The sequence below is a fragment of the Tympanuchus pallidicinctus genome, unplaced genomic scaffold (assembly GCF_026119805.1).
Source record: "Tympanuchus pallidicinctus isolate F22 unplaced genomic scaffold, pur_lepc_1.0 scaffold6, whole genome shotgun sequence".
Lineage (NCBI taxonomy): Eukaryota > Metazoa > Chordata > Aves > Galliformes > Phasianidae > Tympanuchus > Tympanuchus pallidicinctus.
In genome coordinates this window covers 13,056,332-13,083,844 of record NW_026294780.1, presented here as the reverse complement: position 1 = coordinate 13,083,844, position 27,513 = coordinate 13,056,332, and the positions used below count along the sequence as shown (strand labels likewise).

General features: G+C 39.6%; 1 protein-coding gene across 4 annotated transcripts in view; it reads left to right on the top strand.

Annotated features, from left to right (window-relative positions):
• Positions 1-27,118, top strand: part of EDAR (ectodysplasin A receptor) — a 71,911-nt gene extending 44,793 nt beyond the window's left edge. For 3 of the 4 annotated variants that reach the window (XM_052705667.1, XM_052705664.1, XM_052705666.1), the window contains exons 4-12: positions 1,039-1,220; positions 5,240-5,325; positions 15,771-15,857; positions 17,039-17,167; positions 17,254-17,328; positions 18,930-19,002; positions 19,524-19,683; positions 23,020-23,080; positions 24,425-27,118. In XM_052705667.1, the coding sequence (XP_052561627.1) occupies positions 1,039-1,220; positions 5,240-5,325; positions 15,771-15,857; positions 17,039-17,167; positions 17,254-17,328; positions 18,930-19,002; positions 19,524-19,683; positions 23,020-23,080; positions 24,425-24,744 (1,173 nt within the window). In that variant the 3' untranslated portion in view covers positions 24,745-27,118. The remainder of the gene's footprint in view (positions 1-1,038; positions 1,221-5,239; positions 5,326-15,770; positions 15,858-17,038; positions 17,168-17,253; positions 17,329-18,929; positions 19,003-19,523; positions 19,684-23,019; positions 23,081-24,424) is intronic. The other variant, XM_052705665.1, reaches the window with a different exon arrangement.
• Positions 27,119-27,513: the final 395 nt, after the last annotated feature.

Here is a 27,513-nt window from a genome sequence, read left to right as displayed (position 1 = left end):
AATGTTCTGTTATGTAGTGGTGATGCTTTGATATGAGAGAAAATGAAGAAAGAAATAGATTCTTGAGCAATGTACCACTGAGGCCACACCTTCCTAATGTGGGAGCACTCGTGTACAAAGTCGCCCCATGCACCCATATCCATCCATAAGCCACATCCCAGGCCCTGTCTGTTAAAACTCATAGATTTTAAAGCGTTGTAACATAAAAGTTTCACACACATTCTCTGCCAGTACATTCTCATCTCAACAGCTATTTAAAATCTGACAGTGCCGTTCTAGCATTGTGATAAATAGGTTACTCTGGCATGCTCGCTGGCCCCCACACAGAGAATTTAATTTTGCTCTCCCGCTAAGATATTTTGGCACTAGAGGAACTTGGAAGCTTCTGCCACATTTTAAATTATGGTTCCTAAGTAACCGTTTGATTTACAGCAGATAATTGTTGAATATTAAAAAATAAATTACTGAAATCCTGTTTGGTTTTAATGGGATAAACATCCCACTGCAAGAATTTCACACAGTTGGTAGTCCTGATCAAGGATGTTTGAATAATAACCACTTCATACCAGTTTTATTTAATCTAAACACGGTGTTCCAGGACATGTGAGCTCAGAGGTTACCAAACCTCATGCAAATCTTGCTTTTTCTAGTGGTCCTTGTGGCCTTATCTGTCATGAAAGCAGGATCACCAATATCCCTGCTGAAACTCCTTCCCCTGTAATTTTTTCGTTTGCTCTCCAATTATAGATTGCTTTTTATGTGAACAGCAGCTGAAATTCACTTCCAAGACTACAGCATGATTTAAATAGCCCTAAGCAGTCACTTTTAAGGAGTACGATGCTCCAGCTTTCTTCTTCCCTCTCCAGGACACAGTGTATTACATCCTTAAATATATATATATATACACACACCTCCCCAACCTTCTCAGGGCAGATATTAAAGAACTTAATACTGCATCATGCCAGATATTACATTCTCTTTTCCTACGAGCCATTGTACAGCACAAGCCTGTTTTCTAATGACTTTGTATTGTTGCAGACGTGTGGGTATGGCACCAAAGATGAGGACTATGGCTGCATCCCCTGCCCGTCAGAGAAGTTTTCCAGAGGAGGTTACCAGATATGCAGAAGGCACAAAGACTGCGAGGGATTTTTTCGAGCCACTGTCCTGACACCAGGAGATCAAGAGAATGATGCAGAGTGTGGGCCTTGTCTCCCAGGGTAAGGATTCAACCTTTGCTCTGTCCAAAGAGCTGCAAAATACTCCTTTAATATTAAAATCTCTGATAGCTTCTCTTCATGTCCTAGCTGACTGTAGGTACAACATTGGTGAATAATACCTGTTAAAACAATAAGCTTAAATATTTCAAAAGTATTTGTGAATCTAGTAAATCAGGACATGTCACCATTCTTACTGTAATCTCACCAATTGAAGCAACAAACATCAGGGAAAAAAGAAAAACTAGAAAAAACTGAAACTTCTCTTACTAGAAACAGAAAGGGAGTATCTTATGTAGTATAGGTGTGTTCAAGAAGTCCAGCTTGGCCTCCAACAGCACATCAGAAGCCACATTATAGATTCTGCATCCTACAAACGAGCTCCATGAAGATGCCTTGCATTCTCTGTAGGCTCCACGTTGGCACTAAAAGTCAGTGCTTCGAAACATAAAATATCTCCTCTCCAAACATGACCAGCTGGCCAATTTGTCAGCAGCTGACAGCATTAGCTCACATAGCTGTTAGGAGGAGGTTCACCAAGGCAATGTTAGTCTCTCAGGATCATGGTTAATCAGGAGAGAGAAAGGGGTCTAAGGAGCTGCCAACATGGTCTGTGTGCTGTTATACAGAGTAAAAACAAATTCCAAGGCTCACTGAAGGAGCTAAAATAGATGCTGTTTTATTAAGTCCATCTTTTCAATGGCCCATTAAACTCAGTATAAGTTTGATAATAATTATGAGAAAACATTTTGTTACATCAGATATGCTACTAAAATATTGTTGATTATATTTCCTTTTAAAGTCTGCAAACCCAAAGATGAATTTACTTTTGCAACTTTTTTTTTTTAAACAAGTTAATACCCTATAATACAAACTCACCTTACTTCTGAATTTCTACCTGTATGCAACTTTAGCTTAGAGGTGTACCTCCTCCCAGCATTTCCTCTTGTACTGTTTGCAGACACAGCATAGCCTCAGCAAAGGAAACTGCTAAAGAGGCCCTACAAGACTCCAGGTTTATTATATCAGCAAGTCTCTGTGAAGTTTTCACAGTTTACAAATAAAAAGAAGGACTTGTCTAACTGCCAGCCAAGCAAACTGATGATGTGATTTTAAAAGAACTCCCTCTTGACTTCCCCTCATACATCATAAAGAACAAGAAAGTTAAATAGTGACCACAGTTGCTGTTTTGCAGTTTTGTCAGAACTAATGAGGTCACCCAGGTGGGAGTGGGGTGCTGGCTGAAAATAATCAGCTTGCACAGCTGGTACTTGGGGAGTGATCTGAAAACATTGTGTTTGCACAGGTGTAACCTGTAGCAGAAATTGGGCTGGTGTCTGGCTGTGTGCAGCTCCTGCGATGGTGTAGTATGGCCAGCAGTTAAGGGGAAACAAAGACTCACTCTTGAGTTCAAAGAGATGAAATTCTGAAGATAAATTAAATATGGGCTGAAACATGGCCTGGAGCCTTGATCAACCTGGAGAGCCCAGAAGTTCCATCTGTGTCACAACAAGGAAACACAGAGCATAAGAGCTGGTAGGCAGTACTGCCTGGCCATTCTTTGCCACTGCCCCAGTGGCAGAGGGAAAGCCAAGCTGGATGAGTGGCAGTGAGCAGAGTGCTCCCTCACCTGGGCTCTGGTGCTCCAAGAGCCTCTAAGACACAGGCAGTGAAAAATTAAGGTCTGCATTTTAAGAGGACTGTGCTTCTGTAACATGCTGCAGGCTTTCTTCACATAACATCCCTCATACTGCAGTCTCTGTCTGTGGGCACCTCATCCCTTCGCTATTTGTCATCAGCTGAGTAAAGCAGCCTAAGGAAAAGATGAGCACACAGGGAGAATGTAAAGGCTTAAGTCCAAATCCATAGTCTTCAAAACCAAAGTTCAGATCTCTGGAGGTACTTAGACTCAACCTCCTGGGACAATGCAGGCTTCAGCTTATGCTCCTATCCCAAAGCACTTCAAGCATGACAAATAATGTAAAGAATGAGGGAATGAGTTACAGCTTGGATTCCCCTCCCTCAATGCAGTGACCTGTTAGGTCTTTAGCCAGTCAGTTTCTAATGAAATAAAAGCCCTCCCTGCAGTTCTGGGTAAGGCAGCTCATGCTTCCACCTATGTGCTTGCCACCTCCCCTTTACTTTCTGCAGATTGTCCTACTGTCTTGTTCCCAGGTGCGCTGGTACTTGCAGGAGGAAGACCTAAACATGATGCTGTAGATTCTTCTTCTTGGATCAAGTCACCAAGTTTGACATGGCACCACTAAGATCAGTCCAAGTTAAAATACCGTGTTGTTAAGCAGGAGAACACATTCATTTTTCATTTCAGCCTTCACTTTTGCATCTTCCCTCTAACACTTCAAAATAACCTAAAAAGTGCTAAGGAAAGAGTAATAATAGGTTTTGTAGTGCAAGAATAGCACCATGAAAATTAGTGATTTTGTTATTGGTCCACTTGTTTTCCATAGTTAGTAATATAAAGCAATCAGACACTTCCAGCATTGCTTTAAATATTAGTGCATAGCCAGAAACTTGTCTGTTGCCAGTAATTCAGAGACGAACCATTAATATTTGCAATTGTAGAGCTTCCTATTCACATATGAGAACAGTTGCTTGCCCATGAACATCCTCTTCAGTTTTCTTTGCCTGTCCTCCAACACTCTGCATTGTGGTGAAAACCAAGAAATATTCCACCAGCTTGTTTTAATTAACTGTCAGAAGGGCTGTATATCTTCCCTAAACCACTGTGGCTATTAGGTTGTGGATCCTGACTGTTTCTGTATTTTTCTTTATAGATTTATACGTATCTTTGGTCTGCTCCTCTTATTTTTTTTTTTTTTTTTGTGGTTGGGCAACCATTTACTGCTTATTTATTAACTGCTTTGCAGCCCCCCATAAAAGACAAAAGATAATGATCTTCTCTTGAGAGAATGGCAGAGTGGCAGATGGAGCACATGAGCCAAAGGGGAGAGTAAGAGCAAATCTTTTAATGCCAGCAAAATAAAAACAACAACAACAAAAAGAGGAACTGTGTTCAGTGTATGTGTTCTTTTAGTTATCTCCAAGCACCATCCTCCTTCCTATGACTCAATGTGCTTAATTTCCTGTATCTGTATATACTATTTATAGGCTGGGTCATTCATTAATGACCAACCGATTTTGATGGATGGTTTCAGCAGTAACTTTCTGATGTATACATTTTCCAGGAAAAAAAAAAACCCAAAACATTCTGCACTTACGTAGACAGCATAAGAGCAGAAGATCTTTACTTAGTGTTTATGACATTGAGTTCTTATCAATATAGAATAGACTATGACTATTCATTTCTTCACTAAAATTTAGCATCTGTAGAAGCATATCCACTGTGTACGATTTGGATGTATTTTACTCATTAGATTGTATGTGGATCCAATTCTTGTAGAACCAGTTGCCAAGACTAACTGCAGTGGCTGCCCAGTTCAAATCATGAAAAGTTTTTCGTCATGCTGTAACTCCACAATCAAGGGAACTTCAAAAAAACACAAATGGTTGTAAATCCTAATCTGTCCCTGTAAGGGCAGTGTTTTCCTGCATTTGCTATTTAGATTTGGTTCTGTTGCTGAGATTATTCTTATAATGCTTGAGAAGAGAATCAGACAACCATATCTAACTGATGGTCTTGCCTGAGCGACCCCTGCTTCAAAAATAATGTTCTCTTATTCTGAAAAGTCTTATTTCAGGGTATGCCGTATGCTACAGCTTGAACACAGCAAGGAGAATAATGTTGTTTTAGGCAATGATACCTTCTTGTTGTGCACGCTTGATGGTTGATTAATTGCCTCTTAAGGGTAAAAGGAAGAGGAGAAACACTGTCTCTATTCAGGCAGTTTAAAAAAAAATAATTATCTTTGCATCAAATTGCTTATAAAAGTGTTTTTTTTTTTTAAATGATTTTATCTCAGTATAATTGTGTGCTGATGAACCATGCTTGGATGCAGTATATTAATTTACACTGTTTTGCCTCATCTTGCCCTTCATTTCAGTTACTACATGCTGGAAAACAGACCTCGAAACATATATGGAATGGTTTGCTACTCATGCTTGTTGGCACCTCCTAACACCAAAGAATGTAAGTGCTCATCAATTTCTCTGCATTTCATCTGGTTTTGACTTGGATCATCTGGAAGCTCAATATGAAGTCTTTCAGCAATGATTATTATGTTCAAACAATAACTCAGTCTCCAGTAAAGCAATTTCTGCTTCCAACTAGCCTTGCCAACTAAGGAAGCAAATGCTGAACATTTGGGGAGAGATCAGAACCTTTGATTTTAGGACCTGCTATTGTTCAGTTATGCTCCAGCTTTCATCTATTAAGACATCCCATGCAGGACTTATTATGGTTATTTAACCAAGTAGGACATCACAAAACTGCAATTTTTTAAATTCAGCTTTAGTTCAACTACGAAGAAAACATGGAAAAATTCATAGATGTCAAAAAAATGCATCACACATTTTTACATCCTTTGGTTTCTGGGTGACACAGGGGCTGATGCTGGAGTGTGACAGTCAGCACTGATAAGAGAGCTAAATCTGTGGATTTCATTGACAAAATAACCTGTAGTTTGCTGATTGAAAAAAGATGTATGTAAGTGTATATGACATCCTGGCAGTTCCTATTCATGTGTGCGATAGCTGACATCCTCAGGCCAGGAAGAGGAAAGACAGCCTGCAATAGCACTCTAATGCAGATGTAGCTCCCCAAGAAGACTGCTTTCTCCTTTGAAGCATTAAGAAATTGAGAAAAAGAAAAGGAAAAATAAAGTTCCCTCTGAAACAGCAAATGAGTTGGATGCTCCCTCAGAGAAACTGGAGTAGATCAGGAGAATAATATATATATATATATATATATATATAAAAGACAAATACAAGCTATCTGCCAGAGAAACCTGCTACATGTAAAAAGAAAAGCCCATTAAAATCTTTGCCATGAAAAGGAATTGCAGCACTTTGCCTACTTGATTTGAAAGCAGTGGATGACACAAAGCTCCCTGAACATTTATTTATGTACAGAAATAGCAATTAGTTAGTTCAGATGCTGCTGAACTGTGTATGGTTGGTAACCTGCACGCCGCTTTAAAGGAGGAGGATGGGTTATTAACATCTATTATTTTTCCTAAAGTGCAGGAGCTTGGATTATATATATCATCTTGCAGAGAATCCTAGGGTGGTAGTCCAGGAGGAGGCATTCTCCAACCCACGTGTATGCCTTGTGGCTGCTCAGCTGTCTGTCACCTCTCCCTGCCTGGCTGCAGGACCTCACTTGGTCCTAAAACATGTACTTCTGCCCCAGAGACAGGAGTGGCAAGGCCAGAGGGAGTGTGGTTCTGTTGAGATAAGGTCTGTCCTAGGAGGCAAGGCAAGGGTGCTGGGGAGGACCCTGGTGTGAGAAGTGGGAGGAACGTGGAGAGCTAAGTAGAAACACAAGGCTAAGAGTCTCAGTGGGAGATGAGGGCATGTGATAAGAGGAAGGGATGCAGACACATCTTCTGCATGCCTATGCAGGCTGGCTGCTCTGTCAGTGAGTATATAGTCACACCCACTTCCAGCCAAGAGCCTAACAGTGCTATCGTTGCTGATGGTACCCAACACTGATGGTACTGAGCTCTGCAGACTGACTTGATCAACAGGTGATCAGTGAAACTTGGCAAACAGACTGAGAGCTGGGGCTCTTCAGCCTAGCAAAGAGAAGGTTCCAGGGGGACTTTATAGCAACCTTCCAGTACCTGAAGAGGTACTACGGGAAGGCTGGGGAGGGACTTTTTATAAGGGCATGTAGTGACAAGACAAGGGGAAATGGCTTTAAACTGAAAGAGGGTAGATACAGACTAGATACTAGGAAGAGATTCTTTACTGTGAGGGTGGTGAAACACTGAGACAGGTTGTCCAGTGAGGTTGTGGATGTCCCCCCCTGTGGAAGCATTCAAGGCCAGGCTGGATGTGGCTTTGAGCAACCTGGTCTAGAGGGAGGTGTCCCTGCCTATAGCAAGAGGGTTGGAGCCAGGTGATCTTAAGTCTCTTCCAACTCAAACCATTCTATGATTCGATGAAATTGCCCTTCCAGCATGCCAAGGCTTGCTTCAAGATGTGGGGTGTTCATCTCAACAGTTCCTTGAGATGCCACCAGCCAGTATAGAGATGCACATTTTATCCCAGATTTGCTTTGTTTCCAAAATAGAAGATGGCATGAGATAGTAGGATTAATTTGAGATGAATCACTTCTTAAGCTCCAATACTCTGTCTTAAGCACATGCTGAAGTGGATCTTTTAGTAGCATAAACATACTGTAGCTTACTTATGTGGCATGGAGCTACCTGAAGGTCTTACAGTTATTGCTCAATTCAAAACACAAATTTTTGCCTTTTTGGCAGATATTATATATAATGTATATTTGCAAGGGAAATGTGAATTATACAACTGATTAACCACTTGCATTTTAAACTTGGCCAACAGAAGAATAAATATATTATCTTTGGGAGTAGTTTAGACAGCCTACAAACTGTCTGAATACTCATGTAGCAAACATTAGTCCTGGCAATAATAAATGTTATCATTTTAGTCAGATCCATGAAACTAGCCATTTGATTACAACTGTTGAATAGACCAGAAAGGTTTTAAAAATCCAAATTACTCAAATCACTGAGATCAGATTATTTGGTTTATAATGTCTAAACTTCTGGATATTGTTTGTAATGGTGCCTTCCTGGCTCACAGACAAAAACTGGTACTCCAAATGGAAAATCAGTCTTGCTGAAGGAAATGTTTTCTCACTGTTGTTGTGCAGGCAGCATAAAATCTGGTGTTAGCAAAAGACTTTAAATATAAGTAAATAAAAAACCTTATTACCTTATTTACCACATGCTTCATTACCATCAGATCATACCAATCGAGAAGTTATCATGTCAGTGTTGCACAGCTCCATAATTTTTTGAGGTTTGCAAATTCCAAACTAATCTAACTTCTGCACTCTAAGCATGTAGCTCCAAAGCAAACGTGATTTTTGTCACATGAAGGATAATATCAGCTCTTTGGTATGAATGGTTCCTATACTCAGAACTTCTGCCTATTGGTGGCCATTGCTTCTCCCTCTGACTGTCATGATGGAGGACCCAGGAAGTATTAACAAAGTCCATACAGCCCCAGGCCTCTTCAGTTCCTTTATTGAGACTTCAAAGTAGCATTGAACAGCCTTCAGGAGCTTCAACCTTTTAAAGTTTTCCAGAGTGCTGCTGCCCAAAACTGCCTGTTCTCCAAACGCTTTCATGTAACTGGAGAGAGGTGGCCCAAAGTGTTGCAGGGAAACAAGGGTGGCAAATTACATGAGTAGGAAGCCAAGCTCTGCTTTAATACTTCTAGACACAAAAATTAGGGCAGAGGAATCCCATTTTAGGCCTTCTTTAGGTTTGAGACTGACTTGAAGGACCGTGGTGTTCTCCTTAGCTGGAAAAATACTGTCTGGGAGCTGCTTGATCTTCCTGTTACATAGGGAGAGAGTAAGAACTGAGCTAGGTATGTGTGCTGCTGCAGGGAAAGCTCAAAGACCTCGCCTCACCATACATTCTACCTGGTAGAAAAATATTTGGTTTTGATCAAAGGATAAACAAACAGCTTTCAACTCCAAGAGCCTGCTGTGCAACTTTCATCTCCTAAACAGTCAATAAACCTTGAAATGGCTGAGGAAACAAGATGAACACCCCATGTCCCAACATCTGGAAATACTAGTGTAAAGGGTATGGGAGGTGAGAAAGAAACTCCACGATGGGCCCATGTTGCTTTTATTTTTTTCTTCTCAAGGGACCTGAAGTGGAAAAAGCACAAGTAGCATGGATCAGAATGGGAGGAGAGAGAGACATGTAGAGGTCAGATATTTAATCAAGATAACCGTATCACCAGAATGCAGTGCCGAAAATCTCACTCTGGACTGAAAGATAAAAGCAGTAATTCTCTGTGCCCTGTGAGGAATGTCAGGTTGAGGAATGTCAGGTTTTGGTGGTGGCTTGTGAGAAAAGTGCTGGTAGGGAACAAAGGGTGTGCTTATGTGAGTACAAAGATGTCCACTATGTATGCAGGAAGGCTTTTCCTTACGTGGAAAAGAGTTTGTCTTCTGAAATGAGTCAGCATCTCCATAAAGATTTCTATTTTTCATGTCTTGTGTACTGTGAAATGCCTCTGTAAGACTTTTGGGCCCTCACGTCTACTGTGTATGAGCCTCAGTTCGGCTGTGCTGGGCACAGAGGAGCACAGTGTTAAAACATTGAATGTGAGGCCTTCAGCAGTGCATGAAGAACATTGTGAACCATCCGTGACCCATGCTGACACTGAACTGGGATGTGTTACCTCTGTGACAACTATCAGCTTCGCAGAGGGTAAGGGAAGCAGCTACTGGATGCAGATTTCTGTTGCAAATTGGAGGATGATGTATTGCAGGTAGTGAGCACCAAAACACTTTAAGATGTGGCTTCCCAGAGTTAATGGTGCTGGATTTGCTGTCAGCAGTTTTGGAACTGAAGTCACTTGAGGCCTTTGAATATGCAGAGCTGTTGGTTATTATTTTGCTTTCATCCAATGTAGAAGGATATGCAAAAGACAGAAGAATTTAACCTACATGGAGTTTTCTCTGGCAGAAGTGCATCTGCTGCTGGAAGAGATGTTATCTTTGAGCAGCTGCAGTTCTCAGCCAGTTTATGTGTGTTAACTGCTCTTCTGTTTGAACTTTGATGTTTGCCATTTAAGTTCAAAATTGATGGAGAAAAACAAAACCAAACTCTGCTAGAAAATCTTGAACATTATATTTTGAAGTCATTATTACCCAATTAAGATAAATATGTAAACACTTATCCACTCAAACTATTGATGTAGGGAATTTCAGCAAATGATTGGGGGTTTTCTTTTTCTATGTGTTCTTGTGTATACGTGGACAAAGCATACTGCTAACTCCTCTTATTTATTTTTCCTGGCCATAGGCATGAATGCAGTTGTAATGATCAACTTGTGTAAGTTTTTAAGTCAGTAATGGCTTAGCAAAAGACAAAAGGGAGGAGAAAAAAAAAAAAAAAAAGGAAGAGAACAAAGAAAAATAAATGTAGTCAAGTTATTTTTGAACTATGAGAGAGTGAATAGCATCTGGAAACATAAAAGATGATATCTATTGTTGCATCGTTAGGACTTCAAAACCAGCTGAGCAGATGAGACAGAACAAGTTACTAACAGGCTGAGGGCTCAGTGCAGCAAGCTCTCCTCAGGGGTCGCTTCTATACCCACATGTTTAAGGTTGAGCCTCCTTAACTGAAACGTATAACACAAGCAAGCCTAACATCAAAAACACTTGCCTTGCTGAAAAATAATTATTTCATAGGTTTTTGTTTTAACTCTCCAATCTTTGAAACATCACTAATTTTCTTTTCTTGCCAGTTTTGTCCTTTTGTAATACGATCAACATTGGGATATTTTCCTTCTGTTTCAAATTAGGCTTACAAATGAATAGGCTTGTTAGCTGGAGCTAACAAACTTTTTATTTATTTATTTACTTACTTATTTATTTATTTTTGAGTCGTTTGATCTCCGAACACCCCATTCCTCTTTACATGTGGAACAGGAGAAACATTGAAGGCAGTGCTTTATTGTTCACTGGTGGTGTGGCCTTGTACTCATTCCCTCAGGGCCTGTCTATACCTAATATTGGGAGAAAATTGGCCAGCCTCAGCCATAAACCTTCCAGGGAAAAGATCTGAGGATCAAGTATGGACTTTGCCCTCTTGAGCAGCCAGGAAAGCTGAGCCCAGGTAACACTGGGTATCACACAGGAGGGCATCTGATGCAATTGCAGCTCACCTGAAAACTCTGAGGTCTTTGGGCCATTCCCTCTCACAAGTGTGAGGTGTCCCTGCACATCTACCTGCAACATAATAGCACTGTACAGTTAAAGCTCTCAGTAAATCTTAAACAAAACAATAAATAAATTGTCACGCTAAGGCCATACATCTTACTGTCCTCAGCACTTTTCCCTGCCCCAGCAAAATAATGGGAGACAAAAACTAAAGTTAAAAACATTACACAGCATGAGAGTATAAAGTATGTCTTTAGGTGTCTGAGCAGTAGTGGCTCCTTACAGTGAGAATGACCAGATCTGAAACTAAAGTCTGTAGGAATTAGGGTTAGGGTTATCACAAGTTTTAAAACGTTCAAACTAGGGAATTTGTTTGCTTCTCGCTCTTCCCAATTTAATAACTATCTAAACTAACTGAAGAATCTGCCTGAGGCTACAGTAAATATTGAACTGAACTGCCTTTATTCTTTATATCTCCTGGAAATAACAGGAAAATCCAAAGCACTCAAGTAGTCCTCCAGTGCCTGAGATAATTTCTGCTGTGTGTGATTTGCAATATTATTAGAGTTGAATGATGTTTGTTTACTAAGTCCATATGTAGATGCCTTGAAGAGCAGCTGGATTTTGACAGCAGCTTCAGTTCCATGACTGTCCAAATGGACAGGTTTTCCATAGGAAGTTCTTCCCTTAAGTTTGAAAACCTTTTCTGTAAGTACCTGAATACAGATTGACATTAATTTGAAAATTCTGATGTGGGCTTTCTCAATAGCTAGGTCTTTATTTATGACCAGATTTAGTTATAATCTAGTTTCCGATTAGTTTGTCAGCCATAAACTTTCTACCTACCTTTATTGAACTTCAACTCAATGTAATATATTTTTCCATCTCATATTTCAGGCTGCTGGTTATTAATTTGCGTGGGTGCTTTATCTTACTTCACCCATTTAAAATGGCCACAGTGCCTGCAGGCACAGCTCAGCTGGCAGTAACAAGTATGGATTGCCATTCATAAATGGGCCATGGCTGTGGGAAGTGGGGTGCGAAAGGAGAGACAGCAAACTGCTCCCAGTAGCAAGGAGCAGACACATAGAGGCAAAAAGGCATTTTTTTTAAACACTTTGTATTTCAGGATCACTTTGGTAGTCTGTTGCATACACACTTTGTGTGTTTTTATAGTGAGTCATTAAGTATTAAATAAACTTCACGAAAAGCTGTTGCTAGCTAGGAGCAGCAGTCCTTTGCACGGACCAGTAAGCTGCCACTTACAGCAACATATGTCAGAAGCACATATGGTCCCTGCTGCACCAGATTTCCTCCAGGCACAAACACTTGTGAGAGGGCATGTTGGGCAACCCTCCCCTCCCTGTGCCCTCCTCGTCCCACAGATCTGGCACATTTGTTCATCACTTCTTGCTATAAATCTGTCTTGAGATACATAAACAACAGCAATAGTCCTGTTACAAAAAGCAGAATGGTTCCTTAAAACAAAAATGTTATGTTACTATCCTGCATTTGTTCACTGTGGGGATGAATGGCTGTCTGCATGGCAATTTAAGTTAAAGCTATCTTTCCAGTTAAAGAAAGAAACAACAACAAATGTTCAAATCTGAATATAGGTGAAATTGTTCTCCTAATCAGTATATGCTGCTTTTTAATGAAATATTATTTAGACTCTGCTGATATCTTTTTTTTTTTTTAATAAAAACATAATGCAAAAAATGGCAAAGCTTCACTGATAAGCCTTCTTCCTAGTGTCTTTATCACATTCCTATAATATTACTTACAGGTGTCTAGGAATACAAACCACTCCTTTGCACAGCTATATTACAGCCATCAGTCTTTTTTGGGGCTTAAAACAGTTATTTCCATATGTTGTGCTGTAGCATGTTAGGATGTCTCTCCCTGAGCTCTAAGTCTTCATAGACTGTGTTGGTGTCATCTGCATTGGAACGAAATTTAATAATGTATCTGAACACAAAACTGGATGTGCACAGGAACAGCTGACACTGGAGTCATGGTGTACTTCATGACTGCTTTGCTTTGCTTCTATTTGTTACTTTGCTTCTTTTTGCTCAAATGGAAAAAGGCATGAACTGAAATTCTGCAGAAGCTGGCATTTTTGGTTCCCCTTGTAGTGCAGGTGCGTGAGTTGGCACTTGTTTCTAAGCCACATCTAAAGAAAAGTCTTGGCTCATAATGAATATATCAAATTATTAAATTTGATAATAGACTTAAAATATGCATAATATCTAACTCCCACACAGGCATATGTGCAAGGCCATTGAGTTTTAGCATCAGGCTACCTCTTGCCATGATAGACAGCACAGAAGCACCATAGCCCCATTCCTTATGCAGGCTCTTCCAAAGATGAAAATGACCACCCTTGTATGTTGGAGAAGCTTCAGTGTGTGTAGAGTGGGCACCACGCAATATCTTCATGTGGGTAGAGCTGGGTGGCAGTAATGTTGAAGGACAAACAGACAGCCTTCCCCATTACCATTCCTGGGAAGTGCTGCTCCCTGACATCCCACCAAGGCTCTCCGTCCTCCTACAGATGAAAAACCTTACGTTACCAATACCAAGTGATTGAATGATTGAAGGATTAGGCAGAAATCCTTCAATTACTCCACTTTTCAAATGAAGGAACAGAGAGTATGATAAACCCTGCTTATAAAGGAGATGAACTCAAGCTTATTAGATAAACTGCAGGCAGACAGAGCAGAGCAGTTTGCCATATTAATTGAAAGGCAGTGGAAAGAAAGCTGCTGTTGACTTGTTGCAGCCTGTAAGAACTGCACAGAATTGCAATTGTCTGTAATTGGGTTTGCCAGGAGATGGCAAGAAAAGGCATAAACCTAGTAGCTGTGGACATGAAAGAACAGACTTTTCTCTAGCTGCAGCATTGGCCATTGACTAGACTGCTTCCAGTGCTCAGCTGAAATGAGTAAATATAAGGTTGAAACGAAGTGTGATTCATTTCAGTTTGTGAAGAATTACTAGCAATCTTACAAAGTACCTGTCTTCAACCTCCAGTACAGAGGGACGGTATCTTCATCTACTGACGTGTGGATGCTCCACTGCTGTGCTGCAGGTTCTGGAACTTATAAACAATTCTTCCAAGAACTGTTTCAGGGAAGGGACTGGAAACAAGATATATGCAATCTGCCTGCCATGTACATAATGGTAAAAGTATCTGAATTAACCAATTAGTGCATTTAAAGCTTTATGAAAACACTCTGTCAGTTTCAAAAATTCCTTCAGTTTTCATAATAAATGAGTTCATTTCCTTTCAAGAAATGACGTTTGAAAGAAATTTTACCGTTGTTAAAGGAAATATCTTTTGAAGACATCTGCAACTTGTACTTTGTGGATACTAAGAATGTACACTTTGCATTCACTACATGCAGCTACATTTTATGTTAGGTAATATCTTTTTTCTTCCTTTTTTTGGAAAACATTATTCTTAATTTGAAGAGCATGTACATTTCTTTGTACTTAACCATGGAACATTTCTCAGACCATTCCAGGCCACTTAATTTCCTGTCAACTTTACCTAGTGGGTCGAATTTCTTGTGATATTTACTGGGTCAAAAGAATGGCTTGGTGAGTTCTCAGCTACTCTAGCTGCCACACCAGCTTGCTGAGCCATGTGCTGTGTGATTGGAGCAGTCTTCTGGCTTTAGGTCTGCTGAATTTAAATGTCATCACTGGATTTTTTCTGTGCACAGCTAATATAAAGCAGAAGGGATTTTTTATCCCTGCTCCCAGCCAGAGGATGGTTTTCCTTGGCTGTTCGTAGTGGCTGTTTGCATAACCTCCTCACCAATTATTTGAAAAATTATTTGAGAATCAAGAGGATGTTTTCTTCCAAACCCAATGTTTTCATGCCTTTCTTGGAATTCTATGCCAATACCACCCTGTATTTTCATACGACATTCTCATCAACAACCTTATTCCCAGTAATATTCACTATTGTCTAGTATTGTGAAAAGATGTTAGTTTATGACTTGGCTTACTGCTTTGAAAATATGGTGTGTGGCAACATGTGAAAGATTAATAAAAATATTAGCTAACTTTTAAACCCAACTGTAGAAGTTACCAAAGGAAAATCTCCACTGGGCAACCTCATTCTGCCTGCAAGAAGCAGTACTTGAGGTACTTCATCTCACTGTTTTTGAGGGCTTTTTTCTCCCTTGGATACAGATTTAGGAGGGGATCATAAGAAAAAATTATCCAGCTAGATGGCAGAAATTCTAGTATTTCTTTCTACTACAGTGCAGCTCCATGAAACAGAACCAACAGTCCTGCTTGTTGCTTTTGCTAGGTTTTCCTGTGGGGTCGTGAGGGCTTGCTTACTATCAGAGTTTCATGGTGATCCTGCTAGTGAAGGATAACCATGAGAACATTGATGTGATGAGTTTTGTCTATGCTCATAACCGCTCACAAGCTTTGACTTCTCCTCCTTCTAGATGCTGTGCAAAATTGTCTTCTACATAGAATTTTCAACATGCCAGCAATGCATACTGGGGTTAGCAACATTTCAAAACGTCACGGTGAATTCATGGCTCTTTGCTAACCAACAGGAAATGCAATCAAGAAAAGCCAAGGCTCTCTTTACCTGGGCTAAGATACTGCTTTGACTATATGAACTAAGTGTGGAAGTTTATGGCATTTCTGTTTTTCTTTTGCAGGTGCAGGGGCTACCTCTGGCATTTCAGCCATTTTCCCAAGCACCTCTGGCACAAGTACCTTCTCACCTTACCAGCATGCTCACAAAGGTAAGAAGACATTCCTGGATTGAATGCGGCAGCTGTTGGTCTCAAAAATAGCATCAGCAAAAGTGCAACTGAACTGATGGTATCTGTTGTGAATTTCATTGCCACTCTTTCCAGATTTCTCAGATGGCTATTAAAAACAATTCAGAATTCATTTTTATTTCTTGGCTAATCAATACTGCTGCTCTAGGAGGATGGACTTAAAATGCACTTGGACATTAGTGGGCAGTGCCAGCAATTAATTAGCACATTATTGGTGGTGATACAGATAGGGCACTGTGCCTCAGCAAAGCCTCATTTAGAATGGTGGCAAAAAAATGGACTAAAGCCAGTCTCTTACCCAACTGTTCTAAACTGTTCTCCACTATGATTATTAGGCTTTTAAAATGTTTGAACAGAGTACATGTAACAGGAAGCATGCAGTTAATGAGGTACAGACCACACTGATCTTCCTGGTCGTTTTGTCTGTAAACAAGATCCTGAAGATCATGTTTTCAGAAAAATTATTCTCCTGCCTTTTAGTATACCTGATATTTTCTGCATTCTTTCACGAGTTTTTGATTCTGACCTGTCCATCCAGATTCTGCTTCAGTCTTTCTGCATATCTTATTTTAAATTCACCCTGCAGCCATGCTGTGTTTTAAGTCTATTAAAAAAAATTACTTATTCCACAAGTACATTGTGTTCTCCCTTACTGCAAAGATTTTGAGGCAGTCAGAGACATCAATGGACCTTTTATCTCTCAGCCCATTTTGTGGGGATTTTTTGGTTTAGTATTTGTTGTTTGTTTTTCTTTCTTTTAAGTACTATTTCACTAGTTCACTGTTAGGAACGCTGCTACTCCTGCGTACACATAGTTTCTTGTATTATCAGCAGGTAATACCATCCCCTGTATCTTTCCTGTATCTTTGTATAGTCATCTGATCACGTTTTTGAATATGTGTATTTTTTAATATGAATATGAATGAATACTATTAAGTTGTTCTTGCAGCCTAAGTCACAATTTTGAAAATTATTAGATAGCTCCCCTTTGAGAAGAAGCATTTAGTTTTGCAATGCTTAAACAAGACTCAGATCAACAAAATGAGAGTGCAGATTCTAATGGTAGTGTGGACTGAGAACTGTTAACTATTCTTTGGTCTGAAGAGTTGATTATTTACAAAAATACTTCTTTGTTTTTCCAGCAGACCTTTCAGGACAAGGACATCTGGCTACAGCTCTGATAATTGCAATGTCTACCATATTCATAATGGCAATTGCCATTGTCCTCATCATAATGTTTTACATTGTGAAAACCAAACCTTCTGCTCAAGGTAATTGTTCAGCACGACAAGTCTTTTGCTGCAAATGCTATTTTAGATAGCTTCTGAGAATAATTATTGTTATTTTTACATTCTAGCCTGTTGCAAGAGCCACTCAGTAAAAAATGTCGAAGCTCAGGCTAATACACAAGAAGAGAAGAAAGAAGTACAAGGTATATGTTGCTTTAGTTTTACGTTTTCTATCCAAGATGCCATTGGGCTTAAGTATTCATATTACATTTCTCTTAATTACAATTCCCCCATTCAATGTCTGTTTACAAAATATTATGTACATCAGTTGATCTGAAAGTAATGCCTCTTATTTATTTTCATGGAAACTGCAGCAGATACAAAGAGCACAAAAACACTATTTGATAGAGTAAATTCTCAACTACAAAATACTCTTTTTCAACATAGTCACCACCATTAGCTATGCATTTTCACCAGCAATGAGCAAGAGCCTGCATATTGTGCTTGTAAAAATCCTCACCCGTGGAAATGACCCACTGTTTCACAGTTGCACTGTTGCTAGAAGATTGTTGCTCATACAGTTCATCTTTCATCGGCCCATACAGATAGAAGTCAGCAGGCACCAAACCTAGACTATGTGGTGGGTGTTGTGGGACAGTCCAGCCAGGATTTGTAATGTGCTCCATGGTCTTCAAACTGATGTGCGGCCTGGTGCTATTGGGTTTCAAGAGAAATATTGTCTTCTTCTCTGGCCTGACTCTGGAAGTTAGAATCAGTGTCACGATGTAGCAGTCAGAGTTGATGGTTTGTCCAGGTTTTAGAAAATCCAGAAAGACCACTCCTTTCCTATTGCAAAAGATACTGCATGTTTCTTTACCTGCTGAAAGCTGCATCTTGAACTTTTTCTTCAATGAGGGATTCACATGTTCCCACTATGTGGACTATCATTTTTATTCTGGCTCATAATGGTGACTGCATGTCTCGTCACTGGTAATGAAGCAGTCCAGGAAACTGTCACCTTCTGCCCAGTATTGATTGGTTCAGTAGGTCCTGACAAACTTGCATACAGTGTTCTTTCAGTTACTGTATAAGCATCAGTGGGACCAACCTGGTGCAAACTTTGCAATATTCCAGTATTGCCATCATTGTTTCCAAAACCTTGAAACTGATACTCAGCTCCAAAGACAGTTCCCTGGTCATAATCCACCAATTCATGCTGATGAGCTGATTGAGATGCTCTTCATTTCGTGGTGTGACAGCTGTGCATGACCATCCAGAACATGGTTTGCTTTTTACATCACTGTCAGCATTGCTGAAATGCACCACCTGTCACCTCACTGTGCTCACTGTGTGGTCTCTGTAAACTTTCAGCAAGTGTTGATGAATATCAGTGGGTGCCATTTTTTCTGCATGGAGGAATTCATTGACACCCCTCTGTTTCATCTGCATTTCTATGTCAGATGCTGTTGTGTCAGAGTACCCCTCTGCTGCCACCTGTCACACAGCAACAACATGTAATGGATTTTGGCAGGAAGGTTCAGCTTCTTTTGCCATACCACCAACATCCATTTCTTGATACTGTGGGCCAACATCATAAAATAGGAGGCATTATTTTTGGAGCAGCCCTCTTGTAATAGCATTTGTACTTCCAGAATGTCATTTAACCCTCTGATAGCAATTCAAAAGGTAGCAGAGAGATTTCCATTCGCAGCAAGGTTGCCAGCTAAGGTAGCTCCTCAGACAGTTGGAATACCAGTTGGAATACCCATTTCCAATGTAAATTTTTCTAACTGTTTATCTGCAGATAATGTTGTGATATTCTCTGAGAAAGAAGAGTTTGAAAAACTTACAGCAACTCCAGCTAAGGCTGCTAAAAGGTAGGTAAAAAAAAAAAGATGCTTTCAATTTTGACTGAAGTAGGAAAGGGGTAGAGTCACCATTTATCCTGGTACAGAGAAATTCATGAAGAACAAAGTAGAAGTAGTTTTCTAGTCTGGTAGATCAAGGAAAAATGTGTCAATGAAAGAGCTGCAGGGGTTAGTTTCTGGAAGAAGTGACCAAGGCCACCATGCATTGAAACATTACCTTGAGCACCATGTGCTCTGGGTTGTAGCCTACAGAGATTCTGTGCTGAATTACAGAACTCCACTGAGGCAAACACTGTCCTCAGTGGGAAGTCCTTCTTTGGAAGGATTCTTGCAAGATAAGCATGATTGTGCAACTTGGTGAGCATTGCACATATATCCTCAGAAGATGAATGCGGTTACATTCACAGGATTTCAGGGGAATAAACAATGGAAAACATTTCTATTCCATTACTCTGGGATAGCAGAAAGGAAATCATTGGAGTCAAACCATGAGAGACTTCACTAAGACAACCTTATCCTTCATTTTACAGTGAAAACGATGCATCTTCTGAGAATGAACGACTTCTAAGTCGTAGCATGGATAGTGATGAAGAAGCTGCAGTTGACAAACAAGGGACACCAGAGAGATGCTTGTTATCTTTAGTGCATTTGGCCAGAGATAAATCTTCTACAAGCAATAAATCAACAGGGGTAAGGCAATTTTGAGATTTCAAATTTGAAAGTTGCTTTCTGTGTTTTTGTTGGTGGTGATGGTGGGGGTTTTTTTCGTTTTTTTCTTTTTTTCTAAAGAAAACAAGATACAAACTATAAAAAAATGCACTATCAGACAGATAGAACTAATCCACAAAATACAAGAGAGTTTCTTCTGACAGTTTTATTACTGACTCTCATTTGCATAATGGCACATGAAATTCCTTGAATATTGAAGAGCGTGTCTGTGTAGATGTATTAATACTCTTCAGGGTTGAAAAACACATTTGCTATAAAAGAAGTAAGTCTGGTTTTTTGCACTGTATGTTTCACAGTCTAAAGAAAGAAAAAGGAAAACAGCAAACCCCCAGTATAGTTAATGCTAATATAACTAACCCCAAAGCTACTTTGACAACAGAAAATCAGACAGAAAAATAATTGGACAGTGGGGCTGAAGTCACACAATAGCATAGCATCTGCCTGTGTTGACTCAGGGGCATGGCTATTTCTATGCCTTCGAATTTTCAGCAATATCTGAAGTTGTGTTCAGTGGGTTGTTTTTGTGTGTGTGTGTGCGTGTAACTTCCAAAAACACATATGTGCTTAAGAACACTCCTGTGCTCCTAAGGGCAATGTAAATGCACTGTTTGTTTTGCTGTGGAAGGCCCTCACTTCTTCCTGCTGAATCTGTATTGCTCAGGGCAGTTTATCTCACTTAGGCTACTCAAAGCAGGGTTAGGCACTCCCTCACCCACACAGTGTTTAGTTTATATTAAGATGAATCTGCCCTTAAAAAGAAAGCATTTGCTCTGACATTTTGTATGTTTTTAGAACTTCAGAAATAATTTTTAAAATAGCAATATCTAGGACAAAATGGTATCATTAATTTAAGAACTGCAGGGATTGGAGGGAACTCTGGAGATTGTTGAGTTTTGCTAAAGCAGATTTCCTACAGCAAGTCACACAGGAAAGCATCCAGGCAGTGCTCTGTCACCCCCAAAGGAAAGAAGCTCTTTCTCATGTTTATATGGAACTTCCTGTGTTCCAATTAGTGCCTTGTTCTGTCACCAACAAATACAGCTTGGCCCCATCCACTTGACACCCATCCGTTAGATATTTATAAGCACCGATATTTATAAGCACAGATTTCCCCTCAGTCCTCTTTTCTCCAGGCTGAAGAGTCTCAGGTCTCTCAGCCTTTCCTCATGAGGGAGATGCTATGTTGTGAAGAATAAAAAAGGTTTGAAATTGCATCTTGTTTGCATGTTTTACTTTGCTGGGATGGTTGTCAGATTTTCTAAAAAAGCTCATTTTTCAGCTGAAGCCAGACACACGAAGTCTCAGCCTAAGAAAGATGTTTTTTCTCTGTGTAGTTAGTCAGACTATCTGAAAATAACTTACTACTCTAACATTCCTATTTTAAAATTCAGTTTTATGAGGTCTCTGTAAAAATCCAACATTATCACACTTCTGTATGCCCTTGCTTAGAATTACATTATATAAGTTGGGCAAGTAGGAACTCAGAACATTTAATAAGAAACTGCTTGCCTTTTAAGGACTGTACATAGTAGTTACATTCTCCTGAGCAATTTAGGTATCTCATAAGTACATCTGAAACTTGAGCTTTTCTCTCAGAGCTACTGTCATTACATATTGCTAATGAGCGGAGGCCTGCTAACAAGGCTGAAGACAAAGTTGTCAATGAAAGTGCAGATTACATCAAGATTCCCCAGCCCATACCTAAGATTTCACATCTAAGCCAGTTGCCAGAAGTTAGAAATGCGGTAATTTGCTTGAGGCTAGAGACTGAATAGCATTTCTAGTACTAGAAAGAGTATTAAGTAGCTTTTTGAGAGGGGTAAAGAAAGTCGAAGACCTGCTCTTATCAAAGGCTGCTCTGGTTAAACCAAAAACCATTATGCAAGGTGCTACCACATGGAGGATCACCAAACCCAAATCCACCTGCTTGCTTCCATCACAAAGCTTTAAAAATTTCCCATCTTCTGGCTCAAGCAAAAAGATCATCCTGAGTAATTTTGCTTCTGCTTGAAATTCTTTACCCTCATTCCTTGTTCTAAAAATGAAGAGAGAATGAAAATAGGCACCTATTCATTGTCTTATATGAATTTTAACAAATTCCTTTAAAAGAAATTTTTCTGTTTATAAGCTTCTGAAACAGCTTATCAAATGTACATCAGGATCCCAAAGATTAGCATGTGTAAACTGTACCCAGAATTTGTGAATAAGTCAATGTCTGTATTGCATTTCCCTGTAAAATGGCATACTGTGAAACAGGCATTGGGTGGAGCAGCCAGTTGGTTGTCTCCAGCTGCAAGTCTATTAATCCAAGTAATTGATGTGTCCTGCCACTTAGAGTCCAAATAAAATGGGAAAAATCTTCCTAAAAAAAACCCCCAAAAACAAACAAACAAATTTTTAAAAAACAATAGTGAAAATAATAGAGCTTTTTTTCATCCTGGTTTGCAGTGAAAAGCGGTGAATTTGTAGAGATAATGCTGGAGTCCTATCAAAATGACAGCTTTTCAAAGAACTCAGTCCTAATGAAAGCTGGCAGAGAGATGACAATTCCAGCCCCTGAGAACTCCTGACATTTTGACATTTATTTTCAATCCATGCTGAATCGAAGGCCAAACCTTGAGAATATTTTGGCTAAATGAAACTACATCAAAATGTCCATTTTCAGCTTAGAAGATGTCAAGTTTTCAGTTTGACACTCTTTCTTGTCAAAAATGATGACAGCACCCTCGACCTTAAATTTTCCCTGTCTAAATTGCTACTGATTTTTTGTCTCTCTATAAAATCTTTCAGATTCACACAAGTAATGTATTGTGGAAGCAAATATCTAATTAATCAGCAATGCAGTAAGCAGTTTTATGCCAAAAGACAGAAAAGGTGATCCCCTCTAAAGTTCTCTTACACTGTTGAATGAAGGCAATTTCAGTCTGATTTCCAATTTACCTGGAAATCCCTTGCATTTTTTCCGTGTGACATTGAATTTGTCCTCATTATCTGGAGTTTCCTTCAGTCTGAAAGAGAAACAAAACACAGAAGCACTTAGAGTAGAAAAGACACTATCTAAAAGAAGAACAGACTGAAAGAAAGTCCTCAAGCAGTGGTAAGCCAAAGCAGAAACTTTTACTTTTTGCTGGATTGTTGCATCCTCTTCCATCAGTCTTCAAAAATGACCCTTGAGGACATGATGTGATAATCTCTTGAGCCATGAAAGGAGGGTCTCCCAGAGGTTTTGCACTACTGTGTGCCATTTGTTTACTCTCATGACCAAAAAAATAATGCAACAAATCTCTTCTCTTTTAGATTCAAAGTCGAAGGAAAAAGATACTTGATGTGTACGCTAACGTATGTGATGTTGCAGAAGGTGAGTGTACAGAACTTGTGCCTCTTGTAAAAGCACAAAATTAAATCACAGTTGTTTGCTGTAAAATGTAAATCCCTCTATTTTCCTATGGAAAGGACAGTTTCATGGAAAGAAAGTGCAACTCTGGAAAAAGCTCCTGGGGGCAGATTTGTTGCCGTCTGGCGGGAAGCACTATGTTGCCCTGATTCCAAAGCTGTTCAGGTTGGGGTTTGTGCACCACAGCTGCTCTCCAGATGGAGAGATGCAAGAGTGATGTGGACATCCACACAGACCAAACTGCAGAGAACTTTCCTTTTCACCTAAAGGAAATGTGTTTATCTGTTTAATTGCATGGATAAAAGGCGTAAGTTGGGTCCAAATACGAAAGTGTGATTTGTGGAGGGTCAGGATTGTGTTTCAGACAAAAGTCTTGACCTACTCTGCTTCTCTAAGAGCTGTCCCACTTCTCATGACAACAAGCAGAGTTTCCAAGTAGGCCAGCGTTGTCCATGTTAACCCTCTTTGTCACTTGGCTAGCTGGAGTATTTCAGCAGAAGATACACAAACTAATGTTCATGCAGTACAGAGGATGTGACTGCATTTACCTTTTTTTGTCTCACATACTTTGTGCACACACGTGAACAAGTTTTCTGTGATTCAGGGAGCACTATCTCCCATCAAATTACTGCTGTTGTGTGTGAAGCAGGAAAACTACAGAAGCAAAAGACTGTTTTCAGAAACAGTGAACAAAACTACAGTGATCAGCAGTGCAAACAAAAACTGTATGAGAAGGAATAACTTTTTCCTCACAGAATGAAACATAAATAATCTCTAGAGATTCAGTGTTAGCAGTGACAAGCGAACATTTGCAGGGACTTTTATGCTTGCAAGCATCTGGTGTCTTTGCTGCACCTCACTCTTTGCATTCCTACAAGGGCAACTTTCAATTACAGTGATGTTACAGCAGCTGCTGTTGAAGGAGTCAGGGAAGGGTCAGAGCTCTTGACTCAAATGCTGTGCTGGACATGCAGAGGTGCCATTCATGAGGGATATGTTTCCAATACACTCCTCATAGCAAGTGAATTGTTGCAGGAGGGGGCAGTACCATAGGAATGCACACAGCCCGTTTAGTACTTCTTCCCCAGCAAACTTTTTACTCTAATTATTCTGTGAATGTTGTAGCCTACTGTTTCCAGGTGAGATATGGAGCTAAACATACCTATCCTGTTTGGAGCTAAACATACCTATCGTGAACTCACACTTGAAGATTTTAGCTGTGCCTATTGCTAATAGTATTTTAAGAAATTCTTTGAACAGCCAGGAGTTGTACACAGAGCTGTCTGACCAGAACCCTTCATGTTGCAGGCCTGAGCCCTACGGAGCTGCCGTTTGACTGCCTGGAGAAGACCAGCCGAATGCTCAGTTCAACATACAACACCGAGAAGGCCATAGTGAAAACGTGGCGTCACCTTGCTGAGAGCTTCGGGTTGAAGAGGGATGAAATTGGTGGCATGACAGATGGCATGCAGCTGTTTGACCGCATCAGCACAGCAGGCTACAGCATCCCAGAACTGCTCACCAAACTGGTACAAATTGAGCGGTTGGATGCTGTCGAGTCTCTGTGTGCAGATATCCTGGAGTGGGCACAAGCAATGCCTGCTCCTGAACCAGCAGTGACTTCCTGATGGGCCTGGCTGGGGCCTGTGCTCCCACAACACCTCTGAGAACAATGATCCCAGCCAGCAGCATGTTGGAGACTTTGGATAAGAGACCATTTCTTCTACATAATCACTCCTGGTAACCAATGGGAAGCTTTTCTCTTTTACTTCTACGAAAATGAAGTTATACATCTACCAAAACAAGAACAGAATTCTCCCAAGAAGCTTGGTATGAAACAGGTGGTGAAACAAAAAAATTATGTTAAACAGTTACTGACAATAAGCAGACACAAAAACATGAATTCTGCAGCCTGTTTTTGAGTACATGTGCAGATATGCCTGCTGCTGCCCTTCCTGCCTGGTTTGCAAGCTGTTGAGTTGCTCGCCGGAGATGGCTTTATATCCTGGGGCTTTGGTCAACCATTGGTCTAGCAGTTACAGTCAAAAATGGCACCACAGCCACAGTATCCATTAATACACATTAGGCACCTACATTTCTATCAGCTCTAACACATTTAATATTTAACCAGTTTCATTTTCTATATTCCCTATGGGTTTATTAAATCTAAAAGTATGTGCATAAGTGTATATACACAGTCCTCAGATAAACTAATTATAGTATATGAAAAAAAGCTCCAAGATAATTTACAGATGGAAGCGCTTCTAAACGCTGTATATAATGCATGTAAATGCACTCGTGGTCCATACCCTCATTTCAGAAATTGTAAATTCAAACTGCACACTCTGCAGACAAACCAGTTGGCTAAGGGCAGTGTGAGTTGGCAGTGATCCCTCACAAGTGCAGAGGAGAGCAACAAGTTTTTCTCTTCCTTACCAGAAAAAAAAAAGCAATGCAAAAACTGTGCACAAACAACTTGACTTTCCAATAGTGACGTCTGTATGTCAATATTTCAAGCAGAGGAATATTCAGACAACAGTTGGGCATGTGCGACGCTGAGAGCAAAAACAGTAGATTTCTTTAGATAGTTGGAAAGTACAGAAACGAGTGGCTTGGAAATGCTGTGCTCCAGTGCATGTAAAACATGGAATCATAGAATCATCAAGGTTGGAGAAGACTTCTAAGATCATCTAGTCCAACCATTCACTTACCATCAATACTTCCCCACTAAATCATCTCCCTGGGCAGCATGTTCCAGTGTTTCACCACTCTTTCAGAGAAGAAATCTTTCCTAACATCAAACCTGAAACGTGAGCACAGACCCCACAGATGGAAATTAGCTCTTCTGGAAGGTAAAGAATCAAAAACCACAACAGAAATCCCATTATTTGTTCCTGTTAGCTACTCTGATTTTCTTTGTCAAAAGGTTTGTGAACTTGTTTAGATCCCAATCCAGAAGGTGATGCCAAATCTCTGCCCTTAATTTGTAGCTAAAATTGGCAATGACTGATTTCAGTGTTTAATCACTAAATGGAGAGTACCATCGCTTACCAACCTACACTTTTTCAATTCCAAATTGCTTGACCAAAAAAAATTTTGTGAGAAAAATATTAACTCTAACTCTGACGTTGGTAACCAGCATTCCATTAATTCCATTAATAACCAGATCTTATCTATCATAGCATCATAATTGTGCTGAACACTTAGTATCACCCTTTAACGTCTGTATTTACTGATCTTTTCAGCACTTCATCTGTATTGCAGAGGAAGTACATACTGCAACATAAAACCTCTCCTCGCTGTTCTTTCACCATTTCTTCAGTATCATTAACTCACTCTTTGTTAATTTGCATGTGCTAAATCTGAGGAGAATTTTGACTTTTCTTATAAAGGAAGATGCAAACTGCATTTATTTGAATATTTAACTGGCTAACTGATGTTTAATTTATGGATGGGATTCTTGCTATCTTGAAATCAATGACAAATTAGTGCAGACTTCAACAGGCTTCAGTAAGATTCTGAGGTTTGCTGACAGCTCTGCAATCTTCAACAAGATTTCCAAGACCCTACATTTGCAGATTCAGTCTATTGCTACTAAAAAAAGGAAAAAAAATAGAATGGGAGGATTCTACTTCTCTTGTGCCAGTGTATAACTGCAGTGTTATTCAGTTGACTATCCCCATTATTTCATGTTTCATTTAATAGTACGCACCACTCATTTGTTTAAAAGAAGCCAAAGGAATCCTCTTTCGTACATTTGTTGGGCCTTAAAAAGTGAGGGTCTTGAAATCAATGGTGCCAATGTGAACACAGACTATTTAACATTATTTTATATAGTATACAGTATTTTTATTGTTACACAAAAGATGTACAGGAACAAAAAAACCCTGTATATCTTGCCAAATCTTACTTTCTAATAATTTTGTTTAATGCTGTACATATAACTTATTATATTGTAAAATATGAACATAAAATATGTTAATAAAGAGGTCAAACACAGTAGTATTATCTTTTTTATATTATTCTATTTTTAATTCATATATTGCCTTATAAATGTGCAATTAAATAAATTAGCCAGGGGCTAACAGCACATTCCTGTGGTATGGGAGCACCGAGGTAACATGCATGAAGGAATCTTTGCATTCCCACATCATACTGCTTGTCTGCACTGCACTTTGAGAAGTTTTGAAGCAAAGACCACTCTTCCTTTCTCAATAGTTTCGGTTCAATATTTCACCTCCAATGTACAAAGCGAAGTCCAGGTTCCTTAGAGAATCAGAATGAAAGTTATTATATATATATAGCAAGAGGTGGTACAGACTGGGAGAATAATGAGTAATCTCACAATAGCAATACTCTCTAATTAACATTTTCATTGTGTTCTAATTCTAAATTAG